Source organism: Hypoxylon fragiforme (genome assembly GCF_022984875.1).
Source record: "Hypoxylon fragiforme strain CBS 206.31 chromosome Unknown GGS25scaffold_9, whole genome shotgun sequence".
Taxonomy (NCBI): domain Eukaryota; kingdom Fungi; phylum Ascomycota; class Sordariomycetes; order Xylariales; family Hypoxylaceae; genus Hypoxylon; species Hypoxylon fragiforme.
The window spans coordinates 1152005-1172039 of record NW_026054764.1 but is presented as its reverse complement, the minus strand read 5'-3'; the positions used below and the strand labels follow the sequence as shown (position 1 = coordinate 1172039).

The 20035-nt window shown below is 49.2% G+C and overlaps 8 protein-coding genes across 8 annotated transcripts; 2 read left to right on the top strand and 6 right to left on the bottom strand.

The window, feature by feature from the left end:
* Positions 1-1604: 1604 nt before the first annotated feature.
* On the bottom strand, positions 1605-4219 carry GGS25DRAFT_525382 (carboxylic acid transport protein; the record flags this gene model as incomplete). The annotated part of the gene is made up of 4 exons (XM_049264766.1): positions 1605-1857; positions 2622-3548; positions 3610-3736; positions 3790-4219. 4 exons carry the CDS (start codon positions 4217-4219, stop codon positions 1605-1607), a joined length of 1737 nt encoding a protein of 578 aa, XP_049113003.1.
* A 1205-nt stretch (positions 4220-5424) lies between these two features.
* Positions 5425-5861, bottom strand: GGS25DRAFT_506903 (uncharacterized protein). Its single transcript, XM_049262353.1, has 2 exons — positions 5746-5861; positions 5425-5687 (listed from the first exon to the last, which is right to left on the bottom strand). Exons 1-2 carry the CDS (start codon positions 5820-5822, stop codon positions 5561-5563), a joined length of 204 nt encoding a protein of 67 aa, XP_049113002.1. The 5' UTR covers positions 5823-5861; the 3' UTR covers positions 5425-5560.
* Positions 5862-6936, bottom strand: GGS25DRAFT_506901 (uncharacterized protein). The gene has a single exon (XM_049262352.1). It carries the CDS (start codon positions 6781-6783, stop codon positions 5965-5967), a length of 819 nt encoding a protein of 272 aa, XP_049113001.1. The 5' UTR covers positions 6784-6936; the 3' UTR covers positions 5862-5964.
* Positions 6937-7138: 202 nt separating this feature from the next.
* Positions 7139-9146, top strand: GGS25DRAFT_506900 (uncharacterized protein). The gene is made up of 3 exons (XM_049262351.1): positions 7139-7655; positions 7750-8152; positions 8232-9146. Exons 1-3 carry the CDS (start codon positions 7331-7333, stop codon positions 8956-8958), a joined length of 1455 nt encoding a protein of 484 aa, XP_049113000.1. The 5' UTR covers positions 7139-7330; the 3' UTR covers positions 8959-9146.
* A 491-nt stretch (positions 9147-9637) lies between these two features.
* Positions 9638-11514, top strand: GGS25DRAFT_534598 (catalase-like domain-containing protein; the record flags this gene model as incomplete). The annotated part of the gene is made up of 3 exons (XM_049265791.1): positions 9638-9744; positions 9798-9953; positions 10047-11514. The coding sequence occupies 3 exons, from the start codon at positions 9638-9640 to the stop codon at positions 11497-11499; spliced, it is 1716 nt and encodes a 571-aa protein (XP_049112999.1). The 3' UTR covers positions 11500-11514.
* Positions 11515-11603: 89 nt separating this feature from the next.
* Positions 11604-13755, bottom strand: GGS25DRAFT_506896 (MFS general substrate transporter). Its single transcript, XM_049262350.1, has 4 exons — positions 13466-13755; positions 13223-13330; positions 12309-13126; positions 11604-12246 (listed from the first exon to the last, which is right to left on the bottom strand). The coding sequence occupies exons 1-4, from the start codon at positions 13700-13702 to the stop codon at positions 11721-11723; spliced, it is 1689 nt and encodes a 562-aa protein (XP_049112998.1). The 5' UTR covers positions 13703-13755; the 3' UTR covers positions 11604-11720.
* Positions 13756-13930: 175 nt separating this feature from the next.
* GGS25DRAFT_506894 (NCS1 nucleoside transporter) lies at positions 13931-16737 on the bottom strand. The gene is made up of 5 exons (XM_049262349.1): positions 16285-16737; positions 15862-16175; positions 15182-15787; positions 14343-15079; positions 13931-14253 (listed from the first exon to the last, which is right to left on the bottom strand). Exons 1-4 carry the CDS (start codon positions 16400-16402, stop codon positions 14447-14449), a joined length of 1671 nt encoding a protein of 556 aa, XP_049112997.1. The 5' UTR covers positions 16403-16737; the 3' UTR covers positions 13931-14253; positions 14343-14446.
* Positions 16738-17509: 772 nt separating this feature from the next.
* GGS25DRAFT_506883 (transaldolase) lies at positions 17510-19624 on the bottom strand. The gene is made up of 5 exons (XM_049262348.1): positions 19049-19624; positions 18929-18972; positions 18609-18864; positions 18318-18549; positions 17510-18235 (listed from the first exon to the last, which is right to left on the bottom strand). Exons 1-5 carry the CDS (start codon positions 19350-19352, stop codon positions 17839-17841), a joined length of 1233 nt encoding a protein of 410 aa, XP_049112996.1. The 5' UTR covers positions 19353-19624; the 3' UTR covers positions 17510-17838.
* Positions 19625-20035: the final 411 nt, after the last annotated feature.

Here is a 20035-nt window from a genome sequence, read left to right as displayed (position 1 = left end):
GCTTCTAATGGCTTAGATATGTAGCTAGATCCTAATTCCAATCGTATGGTTTTACCTATATTAGTAACCACATGTATGTACTATGTATGTAGGTACATGGAGGGAAACTTGGCCATGCGAACATACCGTGTTGCCAAGGCATGTGAATGGCATGCCCACATGTATATAAAACAGGTTAGGCCAAGCAGATGCAGAAGCAGAAAGTAGAAAGAAAGAGAGTTGTAGTCATCCAATTAGGCAGCTCAACTTTTCAGCTCAAGATATGGCAAGATAAGGTAAACTCCACAAACTCCACTTTTCACTCCAACAATCATTGAACAATGATTTCGACTCGATTAACTGCAATCAGTTAGAGTTGCTTGTCTACACTACATCCATACTAGCCTTGAGCCTATTAAGTAGGTCGGACCTAGTCGGTAGGTTAGCTAGGCAGGTATTTCGGTATTGTACCTACAGTAGATAGCATCTCTCTTACATGTAGGTACATATGTAGGTAAGCAACGCTACTAGGTAGTAGGTACCTACCTAGTAGTACATAGGTATGTTGATGATTTATAACTACTCGTAGTCATTATCAAACAAGCTGTTTTACTTAATACTACCTACCTAGGATTACACCTAGGTATACCCAGATAACATCGTACCATTCCATAATGAACATTGGTCGACACTACAGTAGATCGCTCGATATCTCTCCCCTGAATACCTAGTACCCCTTACCTCCATCGTTTTAGACAGCCGGGTGCCGAGTACATGCATACCTACGGGCAAATAATCGCGTTATTAATGTTAATTTTTAAAAAGCAAAGACCGAAAAATCTCGGTAAGGAAAAAGAAAATGGACGATTGGATTGCCTCTTTCTATGTAGTTCAGCTATCTACATACCTGCCTCCTACCCTACCCTACCCTAGGTACTTAGCACATGCTTCTCATAGGGCTCACCAGCACACCATCATCATACGTGCGACCCTGCCTGCTGCACGCCAACTCTTGATTTTTTTTTCACTCTCTGGGAACTTACTAACATGACCCAACGTCGAAAAACAGCAATCGCGCAACGTTGGCAAGATGACACCTTCACCAATGGGGTATCAAGATGCAGGGCAGAAACTCGGACAAGGTCGCATCCATACTACAAGGACAGTCCTTCTCGAACTTGTCTGCGGAGTAAGCCGCATGAGTACCTACATAGGTAGGTATGTTGCCACCAATCGGTAACAGCGACACCTACGTAACCTAGCTGCCCCCAGATCAGGGCAATCAACTATTATCCCTACGATATTATATAATAACATGGGATCGAAACGGAAGACGCATCCGTGGATCTTTGATGCAAGAAAGGGCTTTGCCAAATTTGTATTGTTGGGTCTGGGGTAATAATCATTGGCGCATATTCATTATCGTAACAGACGCAGAAAGCTAGACGCCATCTGAGGGACTTACTTAGCAGCCCCTCATCCGACGAGACTAGACCACCCCCCTTTTTACTCCTCCCCTTTTCGTTCCATTTTTGTCTCTTCAGTTTTGTTCATCCTCCTCTCTCCTCTCTCCTCTCTCCTTCTTTCCCAACGAGATCCGAACACCTAACTCCCTACATCGCTCTTCAAATCCCATGGTAATCGGTAAAGTTGTCACATCCGAAGATGAGCAGCGATGGCGCCCTTCTCCACTCGGAAGAATGGCCTGAAGGATATGGCGCAGGGGTTCGGTGTCGATGTGCCGGCGCCGGCGCCAGCGCCAGCGTTAGCGTTTGGGGCAGGTGTAGCTGACACGGCCCCCTCGCGTGGCGCTGGGTAGCTTGAGCTAGACTGGCGCTGGAATCGGCATCGATGGATGTGGTCTTGGGGATAGCGTTCCTAACGCGTCCGTCTGTGTTAGCCTGGGCCTTGCGTGAAGCAATTCGAAAATCACTTCAATGTTGCCAGAGACAATGAAACTCGTGATGAGGATAATGTGATCGCAAAGGCACGTCTTTTCTATTGCTTCTAAAATAGAGACGTGAACTAGGGAGTTACTTGTCATATTTATAGGTATCTACCAGACAAAACCAGGTTAAAGAACATTTGAAATCAAGTTAACTTCGGTGTTGATTTGGGTGCAGGGGGTAGGGTCGTTAGATGGTAAATTCCTCGGGATGGCTGATCAGCCTTGCTATTAATACTATGGATGCAAGACCCCTAAGCTGCTACACCAATAAATATGATACAATGCTGCCCAATTATCAATACCATGATGACACGAGGAAAAATATTCGTGCAAAAGGTGGAGTATTGTTGAAGTCAAGGTCAAAGATCTTGAGATTCCTAGGTTAGGTGAATCTGTTGTGGTTGTTGGTAGAAGTGAGTAGGGTTATGCGTCATCATAAGCAGGGAAAGGGCAAAGCTATCTCCCCCATGGAAGGCATAAGATTTGCCCCTTTATTGACAGCACACAGCGTTATCCTCCGTTAACGAAGAGGGCGGCTTGTCCATCAAGAGGCCCAATTTAGGATTCTTAATGAACTCGAGCTGATAACGACTTTCATACCTGCCTACCCAATGCCAAGGTAGAGCAGGAAGAGAATCAAATTTCCCGTCTTTTTGTCTCGAGTTCTAATGCAGTATGCCCCTTAGAATCAAACAGCTCGGAATCCTTGATACTATTCTCCGATTCGACCTGAATATTAGCACCAGCAGGCCCAGCATGTTCAAAAGACCGGCCACGCTTCTCCGGGCCCACGGCAATGATTGCCATAATGCCGACTACCAGAATGGCAAGGAAGATCCCCATAGTTGGGCCGTACGCATCGACCAATTTCCCGTCCTTGCCGACGGCGAAGTTGCCTTCAGCAATGGCGTTGACGATTTGCGCGGCCGGCGCAGATACCATGTTTCCTATCTGGTACACGATGCCCGGGAAGGTAGACCGATAAGCGGGCGGGGATAGTTCGTTGAGGTGGATGGGGATCACGCCCCAGGCGCCCTGGATGCAGAACTGAATTGCGAATCCGGACGCAGAGAGGCTTGCTTCGGTTCCGGGGAGAATCCAGGCGGGAATTATACAGCCGCTAATCAGGGCAGCGCCGATGATGGCCCGACGACGACCGACGAACTGGGAGAGATGGCCCACTATAACTCCACCAACACAGGCCCCCGTGTTCATGAGGATACTGGCGCGGGTAGCAGCATCGTTGGGGAGCTCTTTCGACTCCAGCAGAAACGTGGTGTAGCTGTCCTGGCTCGCGTGTGCGTAGTACGTGAACCAGGTCATCAGGATGATGCAGTATATGCACACGCGCCACTCCTGGGCCAGCATTGACTTGGTTTCCCTCCAAAAGTCGCCTGCCGAGATGTGGTGGCCAGCCGCCTTGGCAGCTTTGAACTGCTTCGATTCTGGGAAGAAGCAACGGATTAAACCGATGCCGATCGAGAACCCAGCGGCAATCCAGAAGACTGTTTTCCAGGTCTCTGGAGCACCGCCGACTCCCAAGTTGGCACAGGCCGCAAGAACGTATCCTAAAGAATAACCCTGCTGTAGAATACCGCTCATGAGACCACGCGCGTTGACACTGCCGATTAAGTACATATTAACATCGGTACAAGTATGTGGGGATACTAGGAAGGGCATACGGGCAGTTCTCGAGAGCCATCGCGACAGCGTTACCATACACGCCGCCCATAAATATACCGAACAAGGATCGGACAGCTAGAAACTGTTGGAATGTGGCACTGTATATCGTGGCAATCTGTAATAGACCTTTTTCAAAGAATCAGTCTTGGTCAAAAGATTTAGTATGATCCAACACCTACCAAGAACTACCAAATTCGAAACCATGGGCCATTTCCGGCCAAACCGGTCACCAAGCAGACCGAAGGCAGCGGCCCCGACAGATCGCAGAAGCAGCGTCAAGGTAATCGCCGTGCTGATCTCCGTTTTGCTGCGTTCGAAGTATGCCGACAACTTGACGGTCTGGATCGACAGAGCATGGAAGTCGAAGGCATCAGCCGTCCAAGCGAAGAACCCCACGAGAAAATAAGCCCATTGCTTGGCGTTTAACTGCATAAAGAGCGAGAGGGGATTTTGGAGTTTCTCGGGAGCCTGCCATTCCGTGTGGGATTCGCCGAGCTCGTTCGTGACGAGGACCCTCTGCTTCCAGCGGAAAAGATCGCCCCATGACTGCTTTGCAGTTGCGAAGACGCCCTTGGGAGGGGGGCTGCCGAGGTTCTTTTCGATGGCCATGTTAGATGATGAAGATATTCCAACTCCTATGCTAGTGATTTCCCCGAGTTTCTTGTCGTTACGTATTGCCTTGAGAAACTCCCTTGGGAGCCACAACATTCTATAAAACCCCAATGCTACGGATGGGTGTGTATTCTTTATAGTTGTTGGTCGCACAGGATACGAACTGTCCCATTGGCAGCATATAAGCTTCAGAGCTCAGAAAGGATCGGATACAACGTCCGCCCCTCAACCGGGGATTGGAATACTGCCTTGAGGACTCTGAAGTATGGGCTGGTGTGTGTGGTGTTGCCTTGAACTCCATGCTTCCACGATGCCTCCATTGCTTGTTTGCACATGTTGGTAGTCAGTACCTACATAGTAAGCACGATCGCCGCTTGGTGAGCGCACGATGAGAAGATCCACGACGGACTGGGTTGAAAGTTGAAGTAAGCTATGCATACGATAATCAAAATCTCCGTCATGGTCGCGATGAATGGACTACCGAACAGATTGCCGATGGTTCGTAGTTTACCTATCAGATAGGCTACATGTCGGTCGTCTCAATGGGATGGCCTCCGTCACATTCTCGTAGATATATAGTTGCATTTAGATATATTTAGTGGTGTGGTGACAGCTTGAGATTTCCGAGATCTTCAAACATGGGCTCACAAATACACCCGAATGTGGATGAATCAGCCATGTGAAGGTTCTGTATATCAGGCGTGTATACATGTATGTAGTAACCTTGGTTGGCATTGAACATTATATATGTTCATAAGTTAATTCAGTGTGAAGAAAGGATTTAAGCTGGAACGTTTCATTAAACAAATAGGAAAAGAAGAGTTTATTGATCTTGATTAAAATGAGTCAACCTTGGAAGTTATATTTTATTGTTGGTTGAAAGATGACAGTTAGTTACCAAGCATCTATTTACAGCGGGACTAATCGCTGCAGCAAAAACTTATTGCCCTAAATGACCAACCCCAGGGGTATCCTAATAGCACACTGATACGCTGGAGCACCTAAATTCCAGTACCTCCAGGCCACAAAGCTGACAGCCCTGGACGTGATTTTTAAGGCCCCTCCATATTTCTATGCCCCTCATTACCTACTAGTTAACCTACCTCCCTAAGGTTAGATCTGTATATCTAAAAATATCATCCCGAACGTGAGCAATACTCACAATGGCAAGAAGGTCTTTGAGGATCCTAAGACTCAGGAGAAAAGTCTAGATCTATGTAAGCAGGTATGTGAACACTATCTATGAGGATATCTACATGCAGTAAAGAAGAACATGGAAAAAAAACTTGGTAAACAGGAAAGTACAGTCACAACAGCGCAAAGCAACCAAAGCGGTTTTCATGTCTTGCACCCCGTTGATGCCAAAATACCCCGTACACCAGCAAACTCCAACTCCGTCAGCGTTTCCTCCCAAAGTCTTTCCATTACCACCTTCCCTTCGTCGGTGTAAAAAAACGAGTAAAGCCTGGAAGCCATTATGTTAACTTATTCATAAAGATAGAGAAGCAGAGGGAGTGGCTTACGGAAATAACTCCCAATCCATCAAGTAGCCTCCGTGCGTCTTCTTCCCGTCAACCTCCGCTGTAGCATGGACATACATCCACGATCCCTGCTCGAGGGTCCTGCCCCCTATCACGCTCATGACTTTAAACATCGCCTTCGCTATCTTAGTCGATGAAGCATGGCGGTACACTGATAGTAACTTGTTAGCAACTTCTCCAAAAGTATACGAGGAGTCCGGGCTATTTCTTACAGTTTGTGCCCCTGACAAAGCCCGGCTCAAAGGCGTTGACTTGCACGCCATTGCCGTCTTCGTCAACAAGCTCCTGTTTTCCTAGCTGTGCTAATAGCACCATGACCAATGTCTTCGAGACACTGTATCTCTCAAATGCACCCATTTCTTCCCAATGATGCTGGTCATCAAAGCTTGGGATCAAAGGGTTCGCGTTCCTGTTTCCAAAGGCGGCAGTGAGGCCAGTGCTTGAGCCTACAATACTCAGACGGCCTGGCTTTGACCCCACCTTCGGCTTTCCCTTCCCCTTCAGCAGAGGTAGTAGCAAAATGGCAAGAAGCGCCGTGGAAAGGTAATTTGTCTGGAAGGTCTCTTCATGCCCCGTGGAGCGGTTGATCGCGAACACCGCCTGAGCGACACCGGCATTGAGGATGGCAATATCGAGGCCGCGACCGCTCACCGAATTGCCCAGGGGGAGCAGTTCGGACTCGCAGCGTCTCACAAATTGCTGTATCGAGTCGTACGATAACATGTCCAACTCCCAGACAAGGATCTCGGAATCCGGGTTCTGACACGAAGCACGCAGAGAATCGGCAGCCTTCTTGCCCTTTTCGGCGCTTCGAGATGTAATGACAAGACGAGAGAGCCCGTGCTGCAAGAGCTGCTTGGCCGCTTCAAAGCCGAGACCGCTGTTACCTCCTGTGATCAGAGCTGTCTGGCCGCGGAGGGAGAGGTCCTTAGGGGGTGGGATTGGCTTCATGCGTACGTTTGACTTCATGAAGAGGCCAAGGCTTGATAGGGTTGAGGGTTGCAGTGACATAGAAGCCATATTGTGTCCTTTTCTTTTCCGGTTGCTGGATATTAGAAGTTCAAATCTCCGGATGAAGAAGAAAGTTATTTTGTTTGGGTACGATGTATATATTGATACCTATGTATGTAGTTGTGTATCGAGCTACCTATGTAGTTATTATGTTGGATGTGCCTTTCTTTTATACTCTCCATGCCATCCCCTTAAAACCGTACACCTCCATCCCCGGGAGATCTATGCCGCCGCGCAACAATACGTTGATGCCAGATACTAATTGTAGATTTGCTGTTAGCCACCCTATGTGGCTGCCTACCTGAAATTCATATTCTACTTTTCCCAAAACGGCAATCAATCTGGTCAATAGGAGTGGACTAATCGTATTTCACCACGTGCTGACTAGGATCGTGAAGATCTTAGGCACGTAAGATTGACCTAATTCGGCCGAATACCCCCAAACTGGAATACATTCTGGTCTCTTGTCATCTCCTTCCCCGACGCTGAATCATGCGCCTCTCTTTAACACTTACTAACCTAAGGCACTCTTCTTTGTCATCAATATCGCGTTAGGATGCCAGATCAATATTCGTTCATAATAGCGGATCCCGCGAGCGGGAAGACAAGTCCTGCCGAGAGGAGACAAATCCGCAGTCATTGCATGATTGGTAAAAATAAGCGTGAAGGCTCTCGTCGATCTCGGCAGACCAGACACGGAAATAGCAATACACCACCTATAGCGATCGAAGATCTAGGTAAAGTTAGTACAGCATCGGACGGGAGCCGCAGCCATGCGGCTATCCAATGGCCCATGCGGGTTCTCCCCCCTCTTCTAGATTCACGGCTTTTGCACGTGGCGACGGAGGCCGGCTTGTCGGCTACGGACATCGTATCTCAGTGTTAGTACTATACCTACCTAGGTACCCAGCTGTCAATGGCATCTGTGCATACCCAATCCGCCATCGTGAATTGACAATCAGATGCGAGTTATAGTTTTCACATTTAATGACCTCAAACGAGCCATGTACCCAGCATACAAGTTTGTCAGCTTCCGAACACTCGACCAGAGAACATCCCGGTGGCTCGTCCGTGACCTGGCCTTTGTCCATTCCGTGGTAGCAGTTACTTCCATATATCAAAGCCTCACCCATAAAACGCCACATTTTCATTTACAACAGGCCTTGTCCCATCTCAACCAGAGCCTATCTAGTGGTCTCGATGCCTCTTCGTTAGGACCCATCATCTATACGATAACTATGGTTGCGGCGATTGCTGCGGAGTTGGGGAATTATGCGGAACTTGGCGTGCATCTAGCTGGTCTGCGACAGATTATAAATGGCTGTGGCGGTGACGGCTATCTTAGGTCTGAGGTCGAGCTCTGCTTCGAGTTGCACCGGTATGTTGTTTCATAGTATCTACCTAGTACTCATTCGTACAATATCTCCGTAATAGTACAGTGTCTAACATTTGTTAAGGTTGGACCTGGCATATGTGGCAGCTACTGGAAGCGTGCCCATATTCCTATTACGCGACTCTACCCCAATTACCTGGACTCCTATTTTTGACGCTCATCACCAGCTTCATGACCTCGAATTCACCAATAGTCTCACTGATCCACGGCTGATTGTAATATGTCATGATCTTAAACACCTTACCATTATGGTCAACGAGCACGCTGATCAGAGATCTCGGATACCAGGAGCACTTTTCAAGAGCGCAGTGGAGTCGATTCAATCCCATCTCTTGCAACTAGGGGGCGATGCTAATTGCATCATCGACGAGTGTCTGCGTCTGGGAATCATGGCTTTTCTAACTATTACCTTATTTCAGAGTCCCAGAGGCGGTGGGCTCTCATCGAGGAACACGGGTGTTGTCCAGCATCCTGCGAGGCAGCGTAATTATATCGCTACGCATCTGCGCGACGCGTGCCAAGCTATAGAGGTATCATCACCGCATCTAAGGAAACTTGTCTTTTGGGTTCTTAACGTCAGTGCCATGTCGATATACGATATATACGAAGAGCCTTGGTTGGTTGAGAAGTGGAGGTATATTCTAGACGAATTGATCCCAGGGGGTCAGGGGGGGTTATCATGGGAAGGGGTTAAGATGGAACTCGAGAGCGTATTTTGGATCAACTGTGTGCATGATGAGTTGGGACATAAGCTGTTTAATCGACTCATAGCAAGATCAATGAATCGATAACGGCATGCTGCCGAAATGTGAATTACGAAGTTTTGACTTTGAGGAGTCTATCTCGAGTTGTGTACGAGTATGTGAATGAAAAGGGGGGGTGGCAACCTTGGAATAAAGCACCTCTGCACCATCAATCTCGTATTTCTTAACCTTCACCAAATAGAATTATGCTCACAAATATGTGAGCTATACTCAGGATTAAATTATATGTGCAGGAATACGCAACCTAATACTTACTGTCTTGGGGTGTAAGTAACCTTAGTAAGTAGTCCGCCACCCAGCCAACCAGTATGACGCCTACGATAATATGGCAATTTTTTGGTGGTGAAACTCAAAGCGCCCACTATCTTAGCAATAGCCAAAGATGTTCCCGTCATCATTTCATCATCGAATTCCTAGTCGACAGCAAAATGAGGGTAAATGTTAATGAGAACAGTCCGAAATTATATGTAGCTACATATGTAGGCTACTTGATTGGTCAAGGATACCTACCTAGGTAGGGGCCAAAAGAAAATGATGAGTTCATCACCTCCCATACCTACTAGGTTGTAGACATCCAAGCCTAGGTATATTTAAATCCTATCATCTGGTCATCAGATGTTTCTGCCCTCGAAATCGACATTTTTACGATCACATAACCAATCACTCGAACTAGAATCGAGTTTGGGAAGCAGAAACATCGAACAATATGGCGCCTTCTGCAGATACCTCATTCACCGGCCACATGGCCAACCAACACGCATTTTATGAGAAAGACCGAAAAATGGGCTCCAAGGAAGCACTATATGCTACCAGGTACGTACTGGGCAACTATTTCTAAACTTTGTGCCCGTTATTAACCATTGCAGCAATGGCGTGCCCATGCCTCATCCCTACGAGGCCCAAAGGATAGGAGAAAATGGTCCTCTGCTCTTACAAGATTTCCATCTGATTGATCTGATCTCTCATTTCGACCGCGAACGCATCCCCGAACGAGTAGTCCATGCGAAGGGAAGCGGTGCCCAGTATGTATCTAAGGCTTCATCAGCTTAGACCCCCTTCATTCCCCCCTGAAAGAACAACCCATGAAATACCTACTGACCTTTGCGCCACCATAGTGGTTTCTTTGAGTGTACGGATCCAATCCCAGAGTTATGCTCTGCCGACATCTTCTCGACCAAGGGGAAGAAATGCCCTATTACAGTGCGGTTCTCAACAGTCGGAGGCGAGGCCGGCTCACACGACTGCGCCCGAGACCCTCGAGGGTTCGCTGTCAAGTTCCGGACGGTCGATGGAAACTGGGACCTTGTCGCCAACAACACGCCGGTATTCTTCCTGAGAGATCCGGCCAAGTTTCCTCACTTCATTCATACGCAGAAGAGGGATCCATCTACCCATCTAACACACGCAGATGATTCTACCATGTTTTGGGACTATCTGTGCAACAACCCGGAGAGTGTTCACCAGGTCATGATTCTCATGGGAGATCGGGGAATTCCAGATGGGTATCGGTTTATGCATGGCTACTCGGGCCACACTCATAAGTTTGTGAACAAGAAAGGCGACTGGATATACACCCAAATCCACTTTAAATCTCAGCAAGGTACCAAGTTCATCACCCAGGAGGATTCTATGAGCAAGTCACCCGACTACTCCCAAAAGGACCTGTACGAAGCGATCCAGCGCGGCGAGTTCCCTAAGTGGGATGTCAAGATCCAGACCATGACCCCGAAGGAGGCCGAAGAAGTGTGGGAGAAGCAGAGAATCAACGTCTTCGACCTGACGCACGTCTGGCCACAGAAGCAGTTCCCTCTCAAGAAGATTGGCGAATTCACACTAAACGAGAACGCCGTGAACTACTTCGCCGAGATCGAGCAAGTCGCCTTCAACCCCGCGCACATGCCAACCGGCATCGAAGCCTCGGCCGACCCTGTTCTCCAGTCGCGGCTGTTCTCGTACCCCGACACGCACCGCCACCGCATCGGCGTGAACTACCAGCAACTGCCCGTCAACGCGCCGTCGACCGGCTTCAAGTTCGGCAACTTCCAGCGCGACGGCTCGATGGCCTTCTTCAACCAAGGCGCGCGGCCGAACTACCTGAGCTCCATCGAGCCCATCCAGTTCCGCAACCGCTCCATCAACATCAGCACCACGCACGGCCACTTCACCGGCGAGGCCATCGCCTTCCTATCGGAGATCCGGCCCGAGGACTTCAACGCCCCGCGCGCCCTGTGGCAGAAGGTGTGGGATGAGCCCGCGCGCGAGCGCTTCATCGGCAACATTTCGGGGAAGATGGCGCTCTGCAAGGAGCCCGAGTTCATCAAGAGGGAGATCGCCATCCTAAGAGAAGTTGACGACGATATCGCGAAGCGCGTTGAGAAGGCGACGGGGATTAAGGGCTACGATGGCATCGCGAACTTGAGATTTAATGGTACGCATAATGGCATGGCGAAGGATAGTAAGTTGAGGGTCGCCAATGGGATGGATGCGACGATGGGGAAGAGTATTGCGAAGAATAATGGGGCGGTGACGGCAGATACGCATAAGTGTATTGTGGTAAATGGTGCTTGATGATGGATATCTGGAGTATACTAGGTTAGGTATTATTTAAATAGGTAGGTAGGTACCTTGGTGGTAATATGTATTTCAAGTTAGGTGAAGGTGGACGGAGTTGACTGAGTTGAACACACAAATTGATTAACGAATATTATCATGTCTATCCCTCGATGTTTGAAACGCTATCATTGCCTATGTCCATGTTTTTGCTTTCCCTTTATCCTTCCTACACTTACTTAATCCTCCTGCTTTTGCTCTTCTCGGGTGGTATGTATATCATCGATCTGATTATCGTCTCGCTTCTCCTCGCGAGACTCTTGTCCCTGTCCATCCATAGTGCTCGATGTCTCCGACATCTGAGGCGGTATCTCAGCCTGAACCGTCGAAGATTCTACCACCGCTTCGCTTATCTGGACCTCCCCATCATTAGTCACCTTTCTCATTCCGGCAACGGCGAATTTCGACTTCGCACGTATACGCTCGCCATATTTATAAAATGCGAAGGGGATGACAGCAAGCAACGTGGCGATGCCTCCGAGCAGCGAACCACCGCCCCCGATACCAAGGGCAGCGTACATGTAGCCCGTGAACAAGGGCCCTGCGGCCGCACACGCCGAGCGAACAATGGTGTTGGCCGCGATGGCGGATGCGGCGTACATCAGATAGGAGTCGACCAGGTAGTTGATGAACGAGACGAAGATGAGCATAAGCGACGCGGCCAGAAACACGCCGGCGACGGTCGGAACCATCCAGTGAATCCAGCTGTGCCATTTTTATTAGTTCTGGGCCAAATCATAGTTGTCGACAGGATTGGCTTGACTTACTCGTACTCCGCAGTCCACGAGAACCAAAAGATACTGACCGGGAACCCAACACCGCCAATCATGGCCAGGGTAAGCCGGTCTTCAGGCTTGATCGCGATTCCCATTTTCACCTTTTCCGCCTTCCGCCTCGAGTCGAAGAACGCAATGACACCACCCAGGATAGCGCCAATCGTCGTCCCGATCAGCGGGAGTTCGCCAACCCCCGAGTTCCAGCCCCGGCTGCCCTGGAAGACAATCGGGTATATCGAAAACAACATGAACAGCAGCGTGTATACGAACGACATGTACACCGCGCAAAGAAGCGAAATCGGATCGAACAGAATGATCCACGGCCGCGTAAGCGCAACCTTGTAGATGCCAATCAGCGAGCGATCACTAACCTCCACCGGCGCCCTCACATCCTCGAACCCCTCGATCGCCGCCTTCCGGATCCTGCGCGCCCTGTACATCAGCAGCACCGGGCCAAACGTCTCCGGCATCGTGAACATGAACGGCACCGACGCGGCGCCTAGCCAGAGCAGGACATAGAAGCTCCAGCGCCAGTCCTCGGTGAGCTCCAGAAACCCGCCGACGACGGGGCCGAGGGCCGGGCCGATCCAGACCATGACGGAGTAGACGGTCATGGCGTTGCCGCGCTCGACGGGGCCCCAGAGGTCGACGAGGACGCCGGGACCGTTGCTCAAGGGCGCGGAGACGAAGGCGCCGGTTAGGAAGCGGCCGGCGAGGAGGGAGCCGAAGTTGGGCGCGAAGGCGCAGAGGAGGTTGAAGGCGAGGTAGATCAGGAAGGTTACGTAGAAGATCCAGCGGCGGCCGTAGAACTAGGTGATTCAATGCCCGGTTAGTCAGTCTGGTGGAGTTAACGAACGGGGGGGGGGGGTTGGTTGGGAGAGGATGTGGAGGGGGAGACCATATACCTCGGATAGGGGGGCGAAAACTAGCGGCCCTGCGCAGTAGCCTAAGAGGAAAAGGGTAATGGTGAGGCCGGCGACGACTTCTGATACCGCAAATTCTCTGGACACGCTCTTGGTTGAAGATCTCGAGTTAGCGGAATTCATTCACTTTTACCCACCTCCCCTCTCCTAACCAGGTTGGACAGGTAGGCGATACCTATCCAACCCTCCACCAACTCCCATATCTCCTCCCCAAAAAAAACTTACACCAAAGCACGCTGACACAGACGACGCCGCATACGAGGCATTAATAACAAGCAGCACCGTGCACAGCGTGATGTACCAGCGCCTTGCCTTGGACCAGTTGTGCGGGTTCTCGATGTCGCCGGGCTGGAAGTCGACGAGCCCCTCGGCGTTGAGGTACGGGCGCTCGGCGAGCTCCAGGTCCCCCGTGCGGTACGGCTTCGCCGTCGCCCGCGAGAATATGCGCCTGAGCTGGGTCATTCTTTCAGTGCGGCATCCTTCAAGTAAAGTAAGTATATATAATTTTTTTTTTTATTTTTTTGGACGATTCTTTCCCCCAAAGATGGAATAGGAATCTTTTTTTTATGTACCCCTAGAACTCGGATAGGCGAAGCTCGCGTCGAGGGGAAAGGCGCGAAGCGCAGGTGGAAGGGGGGGGGAGAGAGGGCGGGGGGTGGAGGGCAGCAGCGTCGCATTGGGATAAAGATGGGCTTTTGAACCCGGTTGCTCCTTAAAACCCGGGAGATCCGATCCCCAGTATTGGCTGATTAGAAATACATGTTGCCGTGATCGCTGCTTAACACCCAGGAGGCACAGACGTGGAGTTATGGCCAGCTATATCCGGGATCTGCTGAGTAGGTATGTCGTAAAATTTCAACGACGTTACATACTTTTAGGTAAGTGGGTGGGTAGGCGCTGACGGAATACCATATTGTGCTAAAAGAAATGTGAGGTTTTACACTTTTGGCCCTTCATGAGATGCTTGAGGTGAGTAAGTTAGCTTCGTTCACGACTTCTGGTGTTGTGTCTACCTAAGAGCGAACGTCAGTGGCAGTAGCAAAGTAAGACGGCACAGAAACAAAGAGTCCTAAAAATCTCATTTCAACTATCTCTTACGGACCAAGTATAAGTTCCACCCCGTCAGCTACTTCATCACTGCTGATGGGCTGCTAGGTATAAATTAATTTCCCACTCTGGGTTAGGAGTCCATCGTATACCGCCACACTATAGAGCCTTCTCTTCAGGCATCGTCTTCGACTTGTCAGACAAGCCACTACCGGTAGCTTTCTCCGATCCCACATCTTCCTCGATGCCATGTGTCTCGATGGCCGTGCTCCAAATGGTATGTTCCAACAACGTTTCCTTCGCTGGCCAGACGTGGCTCAGCAGCGTGTAAAGAACAATTGAACTCGTGAACCCGAACAGCCAATTGATGGTGTAGAGATTCGTCACGCCCTCGTTGATGTGAACCGCCTCCGGACCGCTAATGCTCAAGCTCAAGCCGGGGAGTAGCGGCACGACAGGTACGATAAAGGCGACTGCCGCGCGCCAGTTGCACCCAGCGATGTAGCGATAGCGGCCATCGGGGTCATACAAGCTCGGGATATCAATGTGTCGCTTGTTGACGAGCCAGTAGTCAGCGACCATGATGCCAGCCATCGGCGCGAGGAAGACCGCATAGCCGCCCATGAAGGCGAGGAAGCTCTGGGCCGAGCTGAGAATCTTCCACGGCACTAGGACCCACCCGGCGATGACTGCGGCGATCATGCACCCCCTTTTGATGTTGATCCAGCGCGGGAAGAGCACTGTCAGGTCATTGGCGGCCGAGATGGAGTTGGCTGTGATATTCGTACCGACCTATTTATTACACGGCCCGTTAGCACTGCATAATCTCCACTATCTACCTAGGTAACAGGTAACACATCACACAGTAAGTGGTAAGATAGGTTGGTCACGTACTTGAGCGATATACCACGCAAACGCCGCAAAGAAAGCGGCGCATCTGCCGCCCGCGCCGTAGTCGAGCCACATGGCGATGATATCCAGGGGATTCCAGATATACTCGCCGCTGAACACCTTGCTCGCCGACGTCGTCACGATGCCCAACACACCACACAGGGTGAAGATGATGGGCATGGCGGGGAGCTGGATATACTGGCCGTTGGCGGACCTCGCGTAGCGCGTGAAGTCTGGGATGTTCACCGACAGCGTGCTCCACGTGCCCGTGACGCTCGACATGCAGGTGAGCCAGAGCCAGGCGTACTGCGGCCCGGTGACCGTCGCGCGCAGCGCAAAGATGTCGCCGCTGCCCCCGGCCCGCTTGATGCTCCATATCATGGTCGCGATGGCGGCGATGGGCGCCGCCGTGAGCTTGGCCCAGAACAAGGGCCGCAGCTTCGTGGGGTGGATCAGCAGCAGCGGGAGCTGGATGATCCAGAACAAGAAGTACGATATCATCCCTTGCGTGGTGATGCCGGCGCTCGCGGGCAGCTGGTTCTGGATGTCGTTGTAGGAGGGGGCCCAGGCGCGCAGCATGATCGTGATGCACTGTGCACCGTTCGCTCCCTATATTGCATGTACACAGATTAATTGGGACATTCTTTTTCTTCTTTTGGGCATCTATCTCTATCAGTACTTACCTGTATACCCAGCCAGAACATGGCCAGAATGGCTCGACTGACGATACAGAAGTATCTCATATAGTAGCCGAAACTGCTAGTCGCAAAGACGGAAAAGGGGACATGGAGTTTCGCGCCGGCGGCACCGTTGAGGACCAGCGGCACGGCGACGCAGAAGTTGCCGACCACCATGATGGGGATGGCCTCTCGCCAGCTTAGGCCCACTGCTAGGATGGCGGACGCCGTCTGCCATGTCGCCAAGTTGATCGTGTCGGTGGCCCAGTAGGCCAGGATAGTCCATGTGTTCCATGTCTGATCCTCGACGGGTGTTGGGTCTAAGTAGAATAGATTGATTAACTTGTGAGCTTTCTATGTAAGATTTTATGATCTGTTATATGGTAAAATCATATAGTAGAGCAGAGTAGGTAGGCAGTGTAACAGTACCCATGTCGCGGTTCGTCCAGACGTGGGCTGGCGCGACGGCGCCAGTTTGCTTGGGAAGCTCCCAAGAGTGGAGGGACGTGAACCTCCGTTTCCACTCAACCATCGATATATTCTTCATTGTTTTCGAGTCTTTGTCTGACAATTGAAGGGTTTAGGTTGTGAATGGTCTTTGTGAGTACCATATCAATCTTATAGGGTTACCTTGTTCATTACAAATGGCAGATGTATGCGGTAGTTATCCTATTCATAGCTACCTGGATGTTACCTGGATATCTTCCCCCAGATCGTCAGCCATGATGGCTGCAGGGGTGGCCCATGGTATACTAACAGATATCTTTCCGCTGCGTGCATCCGTGATCCAATGAATGACGAGCACCTTATCAACATTGGCAGAATCCAAGATACATATCATTGTAGATCTATAAACGAACATATGATTAGGGTTGCGCAGAGTTTAATTCAACTTGAATTATACGGGTATAATTCAAGTTTTATTCCGCACTTTAAAGTAAAATGCGGTGGGTCCGAAATTGAAAAGTGGGGATGTACTTAAGTAGAGAAAAATATGCACCAAAATTTGGTGAGATTACATAATTTTACAGGTATCTCGTCATTCCAATAACGGTTGCGAATAACGTTTTTCTTTAATAGCGTATATAATGGATTGAGTAAGAATTAAATGGAAGACCACCTACTAAAATGGCTTTGGCATTGGGCCTTAAGAGATTGACGATTTGCTATTTGTTGAGCATCTATGTAATATCCGTATATAAGAGTGACAGTGCTCGATATGCCTTTTGAGAGATCTAGCTGAATTGTGTATATCCATAGAACAGTGTTTGCAAGTGAGTTTGGAAGAGTGCTATATACTAAGTGTATTAGGTTAGGGTGGTCACGTGCCCCACCTTGAGTATAATACTGAATTAAACGCATTTTACAGGGGTTATGAATTAAACGCGCACTTTACTTTATAATGCGCATTTTACGCAACCCTACATATGATACAGATGACCTGGGTTGCTTAGGTCAATTTATGGCCTTATGTATGTACCTGCATTCCGGCTTATGGTGTTTCTATAGCGAATACACGTACCCATCCTGCTTTATCGTGCTACGAGTAATATCCATAATCGCGGGTTAAAGGAACATTCAATCCTTCTAAATTGCAAGATTGAAAACTACTAGGTTAGATAGATATGAGGAATGTCTCGGAAGATCTTTGATATGAACACAGCAGGGGGTTGACAAACATTTGAAGTCTGACAGAAAGTTATCGATGTGCTCAAATGTTTCTTTTTCTTCCACCCAACTAACCTACATAGTATAGACGTATTCTTGGCGAATTGGGTATTTACTTACTTACATATATCCCTACATAAACACTCATGATAGAAAAAAAGAAATGTTATGTTGGATATACCTAAGAACTGTTACACGAGTAAATGTATAGAGGAGGTACATAATGTCTGACAGCTTGCATGTAGGTATATACCCTAGGTACGTAACATATGATTATACATTATCCCTAAGAGCTACATACCTATATATCCTCAATCATCGTCGAACCAATTGCTCCAGACCATCCTGCTTCTCACAGAATATATTAACGGCCTGGATATTCTTGACTTCAGCTTTCCCCTCCTGGCTCCGAGTGAATGCCAGGCGCCAAGCACTTTCATCCTCTAGTATATCATCATAATTCCCTACAGTCGCATCTGCTGTCTTGTCTTGGATAACGGTCCCCGTCTCCCCTTCCCACGGGTTAGCCGGCGTCTCTGCCAACTTCGTCAACAAATGCGGGGCGACGGTAATGTGGTGGACGCCGGCTAGCTTCATAACCTCCTGTATAGAAGTCAGACTGGCCGGCAGCACCTTCGTCGCGCTGCCGATTTTCTCGTAGTATCGCTGAGCGGCGCCGCAGAAGTCGAAGGCTTTGTGCTGGTCGACATAACTAGGTAAGTACATCATTAGTTCTCAACCTCGCATGTGGGGCAGCATCATTGCTCTCAACAACATTAGGGATAGGAACTTACTTCGCGTCGAAGTGCACGCGCAGTTCATTGATGTACGGTGCAATATACGTGCACCCAACATGGTTCGCGAGAGCCGCCTGCTCCATACAGAACATCGTCGTCGCCAATGTGGCGATTCCCTCTTTTTCTAATTCGCGACACGCCTGCATGCCCTCCCAAGTGGATGGAATCTTGATGCACACCCTTCGGTTGTCGTACGTTGGGTCTAGTTCCAGGAATATCGACACGATTCCTACATCATCATCATCAGCGATCATCGCTCCGCGGTCATTAATAAGCATTCGCTCTTACGTCTTCCGTTTTCAATAGTCTTCTGCTTGTTGTACGCATACTTCGGGTTCGTCTGAATATGAGAAAAGCCCTTCAAGTACGGCACTATTCGGAGGGCCAGCTTGACCATCATAACCTCTACCGCTAGCTCGGTTACCGTCGCCTCTGGATACGCCGAGGCCTTTGACGAAGCAAAATCAACCGCATCTTGAATCAGTTGGGCGTGAAGAGCTTTCCCGTCCCCATCGACGCGGATCAGTTCATGATAGGCGATGGCCTAGTACAGGTAAGGTTAATTGTCTAGTTCTTTCAATGAGTGTATTTTAGAAAATAAAGCCAACCTGATTTGACGTGCAGTCTTCAAAGGGGGCGAGCTTCTTTGGCACTATTCCAACATGTAAGCATGCGTACTTCTTTGGCGGCACAGATCACCCATGACACAGTGGCAGACAGCATCTTACCTTCGACATCAAAGGTATCGCAATCCACCAAGCTATGCGAACGTAGCACGTCTAATAGGTTCTGCTGCGGATTAGAAGCCATCTTCGTTATCCTAGGTACTTCACAGTAGATAAGTCGGCACTGATTATATATGAACACAAGGTAATAACTTTTTTGGGAGAGTCCCGGGGATACGGGGGAGACAATGGGGTACAGTAAAGATGGGGGACACGATACTTCCCCGCGACGATATTTTATGCTCCCGCACAGGAACCTCCGTTGGTGAATAGAAAAGCTCCAAATATAGTCTTTACAGGCATACATGAGAAGCGACTTCGGATCAAGTGGGGGAAGCTACTGCGACCACAGGAGAATGGAGCAGGCCTACCAGCTAATAATCTAGTTATTCGCAAATGATATATTGTCATTACTGAAGATACCCCTGAAAAAAAAGGGGGGGCCCTACATATGGGGATCTATACAAGCTCCATGGTTACTCAACACCTGTCAGGCTGCAGCAAAGTCCCGTATATCGCAGTTGAATCAGGAAACTCCGACGAGGAGGTTATGTGATAGGTATGTGAGCACCGATGCCCTACCCAGTATAACATAATATACCTAATGTAAAGTGCTATGCGTTCGCTTCGCTTTGACCATCAAGCAATGTGTACTAGGTAGGTTGTACGCCTGCCTAAGGTAGGTAGGTATCTATAGATGTGATCAATGACACTGTCGCGAAAACGGTTCGACGTAGGTTTTATCTCAAATAATCTAGCTCTGATGAGCATACGCCTGATTATTGCGCCGAGCTTTCTTCCATTCCAGTCAGTAGCTACCAATAAGTTTTCTGCCTATTGGATGATACTCAACGTAGGTAACATTTGGGGATAGCTTCCGGAAACGGTTTCTAAGTTCTTGATGGCCGTGGCTGAACCTGGAAGGGTTTTGAACAATAGAATTGCTGAAAATGGACAAAAGCTTACTCCATGTGTTCTTTTGTCTTAGAA